The sequence below is a fragment of the Macaca thibetana genome, chromosome 20, assembly GCF_024542745.1.
Source record: "Macaca thibetana thibetana isolate TM-01 chromosome 20, ASM2454274v1, whole genome shotgun sequence".
In the NCBI taxonomy this organism is placed as follows: domain Eukaryota; kingdom Metazoa; phylum Chordata; class Mammalia; order Primates; family Cercopithecidae; genus Macaca; species Macaca thibetana.
In genome coordinates this window covers 41,385,953-41,397,237 of record NC_065597.1, presented here as the reverse complement: position 1 = coordinate 41,397,237, position 11,285 = coordinate 41,385,953, and the positions used below count along the sequence as shown (strand labels likewise).

At 54.2% G+C, this 11,285-nt stretch overlaps 1 protein-coding gene across 1 annotated transcript in view; it reads left to right on the top strand.

Annotated features, from left to right (window-relative positions):
- The window catches only part of NKD1 (NKD inhibitor of WNT signaling pathway 1), an 84,039-nt gene extending 73,032 nt beyond the window's left edge, over positions 1-11,007 (top strand). Inside the window, exons 6-10 of the mRNA XM_050774801.1 lie at positions 2,829-2,924; positions 6,460-6,607; positions 7,102-7,186; positions 8,560-8,687; positions 9,469-11,007. Of these exons, the coding sequence (XP_050630758.1) occupies positions 2,829-2,924; positions 6,460-6,607; positions 7,102-7,186; positions 8,560-8,687; positions 9,469-10,058 (1,047 nt within the window). The 3' untranslated portion in view covers positions 10,059-11,007. The remainder of the gene's footprint in view (positions 1-2,828; positions 2,925-6,459; positions 6,608-7,101; positions 7,187-8,559; positions 8,688-9,468) is intronic.
- The last annotated feature ends 278 nt before the right edge of the window (positions 11,008-11,285 follow it).

The window sequence follows — 11,285 nt, the reverse complement described above, 5'->3', positions numbered from 1 at the left end:
TCTGTTGCATTGGGCTGTTGTCAGCATCATGAGTTCATGCGCCTAAAGGTCTAAAGTGCTTAAGAGGGTGTCCCTCTTTCTAACCAGTGCTGACTGGCACTGTCTAATTGCCAGGGGACCCAGCTTTGACTGGGTGTGGTTCCTGCTGTCAAGGAGTGCACAATGTGACCAGGGGACAGTTGAGTGCCCCAGACCCAGTGGCTGCACAGTCAGTGATGAGATGAGATCTGGGAGCCCGGGGTGGGGGTCAGGCCGAGGGGTGTGGGGTAACAGACACTTGGCATTTCCAGGCTCTGTGCGGTGCCCGGCGGAGGGAACAGCAGCTGGCGGTGGAGACTGGGGAGGTGGGTGAGGCTCTGAGCATAGGGGTAGGAGTTGGAAGAGGGGTGCACAGGGGAGCCTTTGGGGTGAGAAGGGTCTTTCAGGCAGAGGGAGCTGCAGGAGCAAGGGCCTGGAGGTTGAAGTGCCAGCGTGCTGTGTGGGGAGAATGAGCCGCGTCATGTGGCCTGTGCTGGATGGTGGGACATGGGGGAGACGCCCTGTGTGCAGGGTCCCTGGTGACCGATCTTATCCCCTTTCCAGTGTCGTCTCCCTGCCATGCCCCACCATCCTGCACAGGCCACACCACACAGCTTGCTCTCCCCACACAGCACACCAGCACTCCAGCCTCCAAGAGGCTTGAAGGCTCGCCTGAGGAGGACAGGTAGTGTCTAGAAGGAATTAGGGCTGCCAGCTTCTTCCTGGAGCCCAGCCCCACCCTAAGCCCACCTGGGTCCTTGTAGGGTCTTTTGGGGAGCTTGGCAAAGCCCAGGGCTAAACTCAGTGGCAGAAGGAAGACCGGGCCCAGGCATCCTGCCTCCCTGGAAGCCCCAGTGTGCTTGCTTCTGGAGGGGCAGGCTTGGGACTGAGCTGTGGCCCACAGGCAGGACTCACCTGAGAAGCCCAGATGGGGTGTGGGAGAGGCCTAGGAGACACACATGTGACAGGTGGGGCAAGTGGCCAGAGTTACTGAACTCATGTTTCTGAAGCTCAGACCCAAGCTGTCTTGGAAACAGGTAAATGGTATTGTGTGTGTGTGTGTGTGTGTGTGTGTACATAGGTATGTGTGTGTAGGGTGTGCACGTATGGGGTGTACCTGTGTAGGTGTGCGTGTGTATAGGTACATGTTTAGGGGTAAGCGTGTGTGTGTGTGTGTGTGTGTGTGTAGGGGTGTGTATGTAGGCACGTGTGTCATGCCACATGAAACAGTGCCTTGGGCAGCAATGAGGGCCCTTGGCAGGTGTCAAACGGGCATGGCTGAAGCAAGGTTGGCTTTGAACTCAGCGTGGGCACCTGAGAATTGCTGGAGGGAAATGGCTTAGAGCCGCAGTAGCCAGGGCCAGGACGCTGTGCTGGGGCTCACTCCCCTAGTGTTCGCAGACAGCTGCCTTCCCCTCGCTGGGGAGCTGAGCCTTCCTCCTGCCAGGCCAGCCGGATGCCACCTTCTTGATGGCGGAAGGAGAGGTGGAGTTTGGCATGCCATGGAACAAAATGGTCTTGTTTCCATAGAATCTTATGGATCTGAAAGGCTGTTTGTGGAGCCCTTTCCTGCTGAACAGCATGCTTCCTAGAACTGTTCGTCTGACACTCAGCCAGCCTCTGCACACAGCCCTCCGGTGACCAGCTCACCGCTTCGCGGCTCATATTCCCTAGGGTCAGACACTTCAGGTTGCTGAAAATGATAATAATGAAATGATTGTTTCATTGATTATTGATTGAAATAACTATTTCAATGAAACAATATGTTAATCATTACAGCAAAAGTAATAGCTACTACTATTGATTGAGCTTTTCCATGTGCCAGACAGTGCTCCAAGCACAGGTGTAAACGACACCAGCATTTACCCTCCACTTCCTGTTTCCAGTTCCCCTAAGCAGACCTGGCCACACGGCACTGGGAGCAGGCAGTGTGTAGGGGAGGCAATCCTGGAGCACAGGTGCGAGGAAGGAGGGAAGCCAGCGAAGTCTGGGTTCATCTGTGGGCTCTGCCTGCTGGAGAGCCTCCTAGGAGCCATGTAGCATGCGCTCAGATTTGTCCCAGGGAGGGGTGAGGAGGCCCGGCATTTCCACTGCCTCCTGTCCCTCCCTTGCTCCATCGCCTCTGCGCATTCCTTCCCGGGCTCTTCAGGGCTGCCCTGAGACAGAAGAGCGTACATGAGGCGGGAGGTTGGGAACTGTCCCCACCACAGGTGCAGGGAAACAGCTGGGCTGAGGGCATGTGGGTGGGGCATTTAATCTTCCCAGCAACTTCGTGGAAGAGAGGCTACCATTTTCCATAATGTATACAAAGAGAAACTAAGGCACAGCAGAGGGCAGTGACATGCCCAGGGTCACACAGCTGTGGAGGGCCCTGCAGGGGTTGGGGCCTGGGGCTGACTGACACCCGAGCTCCTCATGCTCATGCTGTCCTACCCCGGCATGCTGCTGGGGCTCCCAAGTTGATGCTCCCTTGCCTTCTAGTTGCTTGTTGCCCTTGGTCCAAATTCAGCTTTTCTGATACCACAGCGCCTCTTCTCAGACCCCCTGTGTTTCCTTTGTCTTTCAAGACCCACAGACCACCAGGCACCCCTGCAGGCATCCCTCCCTAGGCCAAACCTCCCCTGCCTGGGCTCTGGCTACCCTCCTGGGCCAGTTCTGTCTTGGCCAAGGTGCTCCCTGTCCACTCAAGGTCTGGGGAGGGCAGAGGACAGGTGGCCGCCCCTTGGCCTGGCCTCTAGGCCCAGGCTTCCACCACCCAGTCAGTGTTGCCACAGATAGGGGACCAGCCCCACCCATCTCTCTGCATCCAGGAGCTCCAGTGCGATGTGTCTGTGGAGGAGGACAGCCGGCAGGAGTGGACCTTCACCCTGTACGACTTTGACAACAACGGCAAGGTCACCCGAGAGGTGAGTGCACCTGCCTGGCCTCTTGCTGTGCATCATGCCCGCAGGCACAGGGCCTGGGCACAGTACCCTGCCACTGCCACTTCTCACCCCTGCATCGGTCCTGCCCCTCAGGGAAAGCTGTAATAGCTGGGGAGTTGCTGGGAGCTCCTGCGAGATCTAGAGGAGCATCCCAGAGCTGCTGGCAAGTGGGAAGAGGACAGGGAGGGAGGGCAGCTCCCCTGCTCTCAGCCCAGGCACTGCCTCTCAGTGTCCTCTCTTCCCACTTGCCAGCAGCTCTGGGATGCTCCTCCAGATCTCGCAGGAGCTCTGTGGATAGTGCAGGAGAAGTTCACCTTTATGCTGCCAGATGTGAGTTCTGGGTTAACAAGGTCACCTCCTTCTCAGGCTGTGGTTTAGGAGCTGTTCCAACAGGTTGGAGGAGGAAGTTGTGACTTTTAAGCACCCAGGACTCTTTGACATGTAAGTGACAGAATACACGCTCCAACTGCTGTATTAAAAAAAAAAAAAAAAAAAAAAAAAGGAATACAATACATTGGGTCATGTAACTGAAATTTGGTCCAGGGTCTGACTTCATGGATGGCTTGACCCAGAGGCTCGGTGGCTTCAGGACAAGGTTTTCATCACTGCTCTGTTTCCTCAGTCTATTTCCTCTGTTCCTCAGCTTTATTTCCCTTCTTGTGAGGCAGACCCTCCCCTTGGCAGTAGCAAGATGATTGATGACAGCTTCAACCTGCATTGCCCTTCACTGCCTTGGTAATGAGAGGAAGGGAGAGAGTTTCCAAGGAAGGTGGCCCAGCCTGGCCCTGGAGAAAGTGTTCACTGGGTCATGTCTTCCTCCCACCGAGGAGCCAGGGAGTGGTTTTGAGTGGAGGGAGGTGTTTGAGTCTGGTGTTTCCCTGGTCTATTTTTAGCCCTGACGCCACTCCTCAAATTTGGCTGTAAATACGATTCCCTTCCACGCCTTCTGAGTGCCAGGGCGGATGGGCTCCCACCTCACCGCATCTGCAGCCCAGAGCTGGGGTGTGGGCCAGCTTTCCAGTCAGAAAGAAGACCTGCTCCTCCTTCAGGCGTTCGTTCATGCAGGAAATAGCACACCGATTCCTGCGTGTCTGGCCCTGTGTAGTCAGTGAGGTTGATTTTCAAGCTAGAATTGCCAGAGCACATAGGCTCTGAGACCCTCGGTCTGCTGGGACCACCTCCACCCTGATTAGACACCAGGGCCCCAGGTCCTCTAAGGTATCAGAAGTCTGGGGGATGAAGTGAGTGTCCCTCAGCCACCTCATCTGTATAATGAAGCCTCCTTCATGGGCTGCCCAAGATAGAGAGAGTGAGCAAACAGGTCCTTATGAAGAAGCCAGAGGGAAGGACAGGAGGAACAAGGAGAGCCCTCTGTGGGCCTCGTCGGAAGAGGTGGGGTCACTGAGCAAGCCAGCTAGGGAGTGCCTGGAGCCTGGGTCTCAAACTTGTGGCCCCCACAATTTCAGTCTGGCCCCCAGATGTTCTGGTCTGGTCCCCCAAAGGGTTTTGGTAAAAATCAGTTGTCAAGATCAGTGATTCTGAAGATTTAACAGAAGATCCTGGATTTCTGGCTTTTCTGTGTGACCCCCTCCCACCTGCATTGTCAGAGGACAAGTCAACTGAGCTGAGCCGCCACGCTTCCCAGGATAGGGTCAGATAGGGTCAGCGCCTCTGTTGGTCCCCACTACTCTGGGCCGCCCACCTACATGCCTGCCTGTTTGGGGTTGCGCTGGGGTTGCCTCAGCTGCTTCAGCCTGCAGGACTTAACAGGCAGGAGGTGAAGGATTGCTGGGCAGGTAACTGGCCATGGATGCGTCTGCTTCATAGAGAAAAAATGTCTTCTCCAGAGGTTTCCAATGCCAATTAAAGCAGGACGTTGCCCCCCACCCCAACACCAGACAAGTGACCGCAGCAGATACCCAGACAGAAAAGGCCTAGTGAGGGGAATCTGTGCCCTCCAGCCCCAATCAGAAGGGTTTTGAGACACCCAGGGAACATTGTGTGGACACCCCATTCTGGTTGAGGGATACCTGAGGCTCAGAGAGATGAGATTTGGTCAAGTTCTCACAGATTAGTTTGTCTTTTAGGGACGGTCTCAGCCAGCTCAAGCTGCCAAAACAAAATACCACAGACTGGGTGGCTTAGCAGAAATTTATTCCTCACAGTTCTGGAGGCTGAAAGTCCAAGACCAAGGTGCCACCTACTTCAGTTCCTGGTGAGGACTCACTTCCTGGCTTGCAGACGGCCATCTTCTCACTGTGTCCTCACTTGGTGGAGAGACCTCTTCTGGTGTCTCTTCCTTTTTTCCTAAAAAGAGATGGGATCTTGCACTGTCGCTCAGGCTGGAGTGCAATGGTGTGCTCACGGCTCACTATAGCCTCAAACTCCTAGGCTCAAGTGATCCTCCCACCTCAGCCTCCCAAGTAGCTGGGACTACAGGTGTGCACCACCACACATGGCTATTTTTTTTTTTTTAAATTTTTGGTAGAGAATGTTATGTTGCCCAGGCTGGTCTTGAACTTCTGGGCTGAAGTGATCCTCCCACTTTGGCCTCCCAAAGTGCTGGGATTCCAGGTGTGAGCCATATCCCAGCTCTCCTCTTCTTCTAAGGGCCCTGATCTCCTATCATGGTCCTGCCTTCATGACCTCGTTTAACCTTAGTTATCTCCTTACTCCAAATACAATCACATTGGGGGTTAGGGCTTCAACCTGTGGATTTGCAAATGAGTGGGGAGCCACAATTCAGTCCATAGCAGGGACACGTCTCCCTTTCCAGTTTTCATTTCAAACCCGAAGCAGATGCTCTTGATGCTCCCACCCCATTTCCCCTGGGCCCACCTTGAAGTTCACCTGCTACCATGGTGGACGGTGCCCACTGTAAGAACTTTCTCAGGTACAGGGAGCTGGCTTGGCCCTTGCAGGGAAACCCAAAAGCACAAGGGAGGGTGGGGCACAGTGGCTCATGGCTCATACCTGTAATCCCAGCACTTAGGGAGACTGAGGTCGGAGGATCGCTTGAGACTGGGAGTTCTAGGCTGCAGTGAGCCATGATCACACCCCTGCACTCCAGCCTGGGTGACAGAGTGAGACCCCATCTCAAACAAACAAACAAAAATCCAAAGTACAGGGAATGTAACATCCTTGGGGAGCTCTCAGGCAGTGAGGAATGAGAGTCCATTTCTAAACCCTCCCTCTATCTCGATGAGGCTGTTCCAAGGTGGCCTCCACACTCTCCCTCCAGGGCCCCAGTATGACTGAGCCCCAGTTGCCCCTGGCTGTAACCTGTTCTTTTCCTTTTCTCTTATGGGATCTTCCTCTTCTCTCTCCCTGCTCCCTCACTTCTGCTTCCTAGGATCTCTTTCCAAATGAACCTCAGACATCCAGGTTTCTGCCTTAGGCTCTGCTTTGGGGCAGCCAGAGGGGTTCAGGCCTGCAGCATCCACCGGGCCCTCTGGTTTCTATTTTCAAGGCCCTGTGACTGAAACCCCACATGGGTCTCTGCTTCCCTCCCATTCAGGACATCACCAGCTTGCTGCACACCATCTATGAGGTGGTGGACTCCTCTGTCAACCACTCCCCGACATCCAGCAAGATGCTGCGGGTAAAGCTCACTGTGGCCCCTGAGGGCAGCCAGAGCAAGAGGAGCATCCTTGTCAATCAGGCCGGTGAGGGCTGCAGGGCTGAGCCTGGGAAACAGCGTCCTCCTATCTCTTGGGAAGGACCAGAGCCTTCCTGGGAGGGCTGGAAGGGAACCTGTGGGCTTTCTGGGGCAGCTGCTTTGTGGACAGGTGGGGTTCAAATGGGTCCTTGAAGGGGTAGGAGGAAGGGTGGGAAGGGGAGGGAAGGGATTCTGGGTGAGAGGCCTCACATAGGCAGAGCCATGCTGCTGGTATAAAGGCTGGTGTTGTGGGCAGCACGGCGTCTGCAAGCCTTGAGGCCAGCTAGAAGGAGGTGAGGCTGGACGGGGAGTCTGGGGGAGGAGGTGAGGCTAGATGGGGACGTGTCCAGGGCAGGTAGCCTTGAGACCCCTTTACTTAGCCCCAGCTCGGGGAACCCTCCCACAGTGACCTTGCAAAGCAGCTGCACGCCAGGCAGCCCTGAGGAGGGTGGGAGCAGGTGGCTTACCTGGTGTCTCCTGTGCTTCTCGGGCCGGACTCAGACCTGCAGAGCACAAGGCCCCGAGCAGAGACCAAGCCCACTGAGGAGCTGCGGAGCTGGGAGAAGAAGCAGCGAGCCCCGCTCAGGTATGTGGGCATGGTGCACATAAGCATATGTTGAACACCAGCTGTGTACCTGCATCTGAAGGATTCAGAGCAAGAAGTTTTGCTCTGGTCTGTGTTCTCTTCAGGGAGCCAACGCTTTTGATGCACAGACTCATAAATCAAATGAAAATCTTAACAAATAACTACATGTAGTCCACATCCTTTTATGGAACACATCTTGGGCAGACAGAACTGGAGTCCAGCATTTTTGGGGCTTTGGAAAGGTGCTCTCAGCAGTGCATCAGGCTCTGACGCATTGCTGTTTCTACTGGGAGATGATTGGATGTTCACACTAAGTGAGATAGAGACCGTAAACACCTTCCCATCCCTTTAGGGTGGGCCTGGCTGCCATGTGGGTTATGAAAAATCTTGGTTTTCAGACTTTTTGGATTTCAGAATGGTGGATAAGGAATTATGAGGCTGTAGTTAATTTTCTCCTGTTATTTCTTCAGCTGCAAGGGAAGAAGGGAGGAAAGGAAAGAGAGATTGTTTAAAGAAAGGGATTGAGTAAACAACAGTAACACGGCAGGCGTGAGGCTGTGTTAACCTCTAGTGTAAATGGTAAGGGAATGACCGGAGCTGGATTAGTACTCGCTTAGGGGAAAGAAAAAACAGTTCAAGCAGGGTCACAGCTAGGTGTGGGGACAGGGCTGAGAATCAGAGGGACCCAGGCTGGCTAGAGATCCTGGAGGAAGGTGGTACTGTGTTGTGTGGGAAGGAAGCCAGGATGGGAGCAGATCAAAGAGGTCTTTGGAGGAGAGGACCAGGGAGCCCCGAGCCCTGCAGGGGAAAAAGAAAGCCTCTGGCAACATTTCTCCCCACCCCTCCATACACACTGTGTTAGTCACAAGTGTGTGTGCATACACACACTCATACACTGGTGAGGCCCATCCTGGGCCGTAGGGCTGGTCATGGGGTCTGCCAGGCACAACTCCAACAGTTTAATGGACTTCTGCTGCCCGTACCCCCTGGGGAACCAGACCAGGGGTTAGGCTACCTACCTGCAGTGGGCACATTTATACGGCTTGAAGCCTGGCACTGGGGCATTCTTAGAAGTTGGCCAATAATCTCTCACTTTTGCTTTGAACCTGTTCAGAGCAAACTCCCGTCCACTCCTCCCAGAAGCTGTGGGGAGGTCTGGCCGTGGGCTGTGGTCTGTGGTCTGTCTCTCCATCCGCAGGGAAGCAAATGGAGGCCAGCTTGTAGAGAGGGCTGTTCCTCCCCACGCTCTCCAAAGGCCAAGAAGAAAATGAATGAACGGTCCAGAGTTCGTTCTGGGGGCTTCCCAGTAGCCTGTGCACTTGCCCCTACCTGGTGGTCGGTGTCACCCCACTCACTTTCCTCCCCTGCCGTAGGTTCCAGGGTGACAGCCGCCTGGAGCAGTCTGGCTGCTACCACCATTGCGTAGATGAGAACATCGAGAGGAGAAACCACTACTTAGATCTCGCCGGGATAGAAAACTACACGTCCCAGTTTGGGCCTGGTAAGGGACTCGAGCACCATGCGATGGGCGATGAGGGCAGGGCGTGGCTGGATGGGCCATGCGGGCCATGCGGGTGGTGTTCACTGCTACCCCAGGCTTCAGGAAGACAGCTATTATGGGACAGATCAAAGACTCTTGGAGAAAGTGACATTAAAAACGGTTTCAAAATTAAAGTAATACATGCACGAAATTGAACAAAATCAAATAGTATCTAAGGACTTAGCACCCAATGACAAACAACAGTTCCGTGCCCCAACCCAGCCCATTCAAGCCCTGTTCCCTGGGCAACCACTTTGACCCCTCCTGGCTGTTTCTTCCAGCGAGAACCTCGGTTTCCCTAGGTACAGTGCTGCTGTGTCTTTATCAGCCTTGACCTATGTTGACCTCTTGCTCAATTTCACTCCCACAACTCCCTTCTCCCCTTTCTCTTCATATGTTTAATTCCTCTAGGAGTTACTTCTGTATGTTTTTAGCAATATACTTAGAGTTCTTTCTTGCCCCAGTGACCTTAGATGGTTTTTGGGGTGTCTGCTGCCATCTCTCTTTCTCGGCTCCCTCTCGGAGAGTATTTTTTAAGACCTACCGAAGAACCAGTTCTTCCCACTTAGCAGATGGGAAAGTTCCATTTCAGAGAATTTTCCTGCAAGGCAGTGAGGGGCAGTCGGGCATTGGGAGGTAGCTCTGGTCTTGGAGAACTGGGGGTGGGGGTGATGTCTGGGGTACAGCACAAGCCCCAGCACACAGTAGGTGCTCATTAAATGTCTGTTGAATTGGTTCCTAGGCTCCCCTTCCGTGGCCCAGAAGTCAGAACTGCCCCCCCGCACCTCCAATCCCACTCGGTCTCGCTCCCATGAGCCGGAAGCCATCCACGTCCCACACCGAAAGCCCCAAGGCGTGGACCCGGGCTCCTTCCACTTCCTTGACACCCCAATCGCCAAGGTCTCAGAGCTCCAGCAACGGCTCCGGGGCACCCAGGACGGGAGCAAGCACTTTGTGAGGTCCCCCAAGGCCCAGGGCAAGAGCGTGGGTGTGGGCCACGTGGCCAGAGGGGCAAGAAACAAGCCCTCTCTGGGACCCGCCTTCCCTGCGGTGTCCCCCTCCGCCCACCTGGCCGCCAGCCCGGCCCTCCTCCCCTCCCTAGCCCCCCTCGGGCACAAGAAGCACAAGCACCGAGCCAAGGAGAGCCAGCAGGGCTGCCGGGGCCTACAGGCACCGCTGGCCTCGGGCGGCCCCATCCTGGGGCGGGAGCACCTGCGGGAGCTGCCCGCCGTGGTGGTATATGAGAGCCAGGCCGGGCAGCCGGTCCAGAGACATGAGCACCACCACCACCACGAACATCACCACCATTACCACCACTTCTACCAGACATAGAGCCCCTCCCCAGGGCCCCACCCTGCCGTATGAAGGACCCCACCCCCGACACCCCAAGGCATTATTATTCTATTAATTATTGTTATTATGACGATTATTGTTATTAATAATTATTGTTACTCCACTAATATTTAGCTAGCCTTCATGTAGAAGATCTATGGAAACACAGAACTAAACTTTTATTTATATGTTGTGGGGACTGCATAACTAGCCCAGGAAATGACTCTGGTTTGGAGTGGCCTGTAATGGGCAGAGGCTCCCTGGAGGCTCAGGAGCTGCAGCATCTGTGCGGATCAGCCCACACCCTTCCCAGAGCCGGGGAGCCCTCAGCCCCAACTCTGCCCCACCCCAGCCTCTTCCAGGAGAGCACCCTTACCTGGCCCAGCTTCCAGAGACCCTCGAAATCTCCGAGAAGATAAACAGCTGCTACCTCTTAGTATTATTCTGATTTTATTTTGCCCTTAACTGATTGTAATGTGCTACAAGGGATTTCAGTGGACTGCAGAGTGCGAACGTCTTGCTGTTGTGTTTTTATGTCCCAACCTAGAAACCTTAGCTGTCTTTTCTGGAGTTGTCTTTCATGCTTTTCCAGTGGGATCAAGCCCTTTTCCCCAAAGCAGTCCCATCTCTTCTGCCATGCACAACATGAAAATCCACTTCTCTTCCTTCTCCTCCTTCTCTCTCCTTTACAGCGATACATACACATATTTAAGGACTATCCCTGAGACCATCCTTCTCATTTTGGAAACTGCTAGGGAGGGAACCAACCACTTAAACAAGTGTCGTTTTCCAAGATCCGGGCAATTGTGTGCTGTTGGTTGTGGGGGAGGATGTGGCAGATATATACGTACCTACACAATTCTCTAACAGCGCTTTCTGTATCTATAGATAGACGCCATCTGTCCATTTCTATGTATCTTTCTATAAATATACACTCTCAGGTATCTTTTCTGGTGTGCAGAAATCAGTGGTTTGCTTCTCTGGATGCTTCTGGAACCCAGATGTGACCCTGCTTGTCTCCTTTTGGGGCTGGATGGCTCAGATGCTTTCATCAGAGGTCCCTTCTCGTGTTTGGGGGTCTGATGGATTTTGGAGAAAACTGCTGGGGTACAGAAGCTTGGAGGGAAAAGGGGACCATGACCAGAGTTGGGACCCTGGAGCAACATCCTCTGCAGAGAAGGATTTTGTCTGTCCACAGCCTGGAGAAACCTGAAAAAGAACCAATCA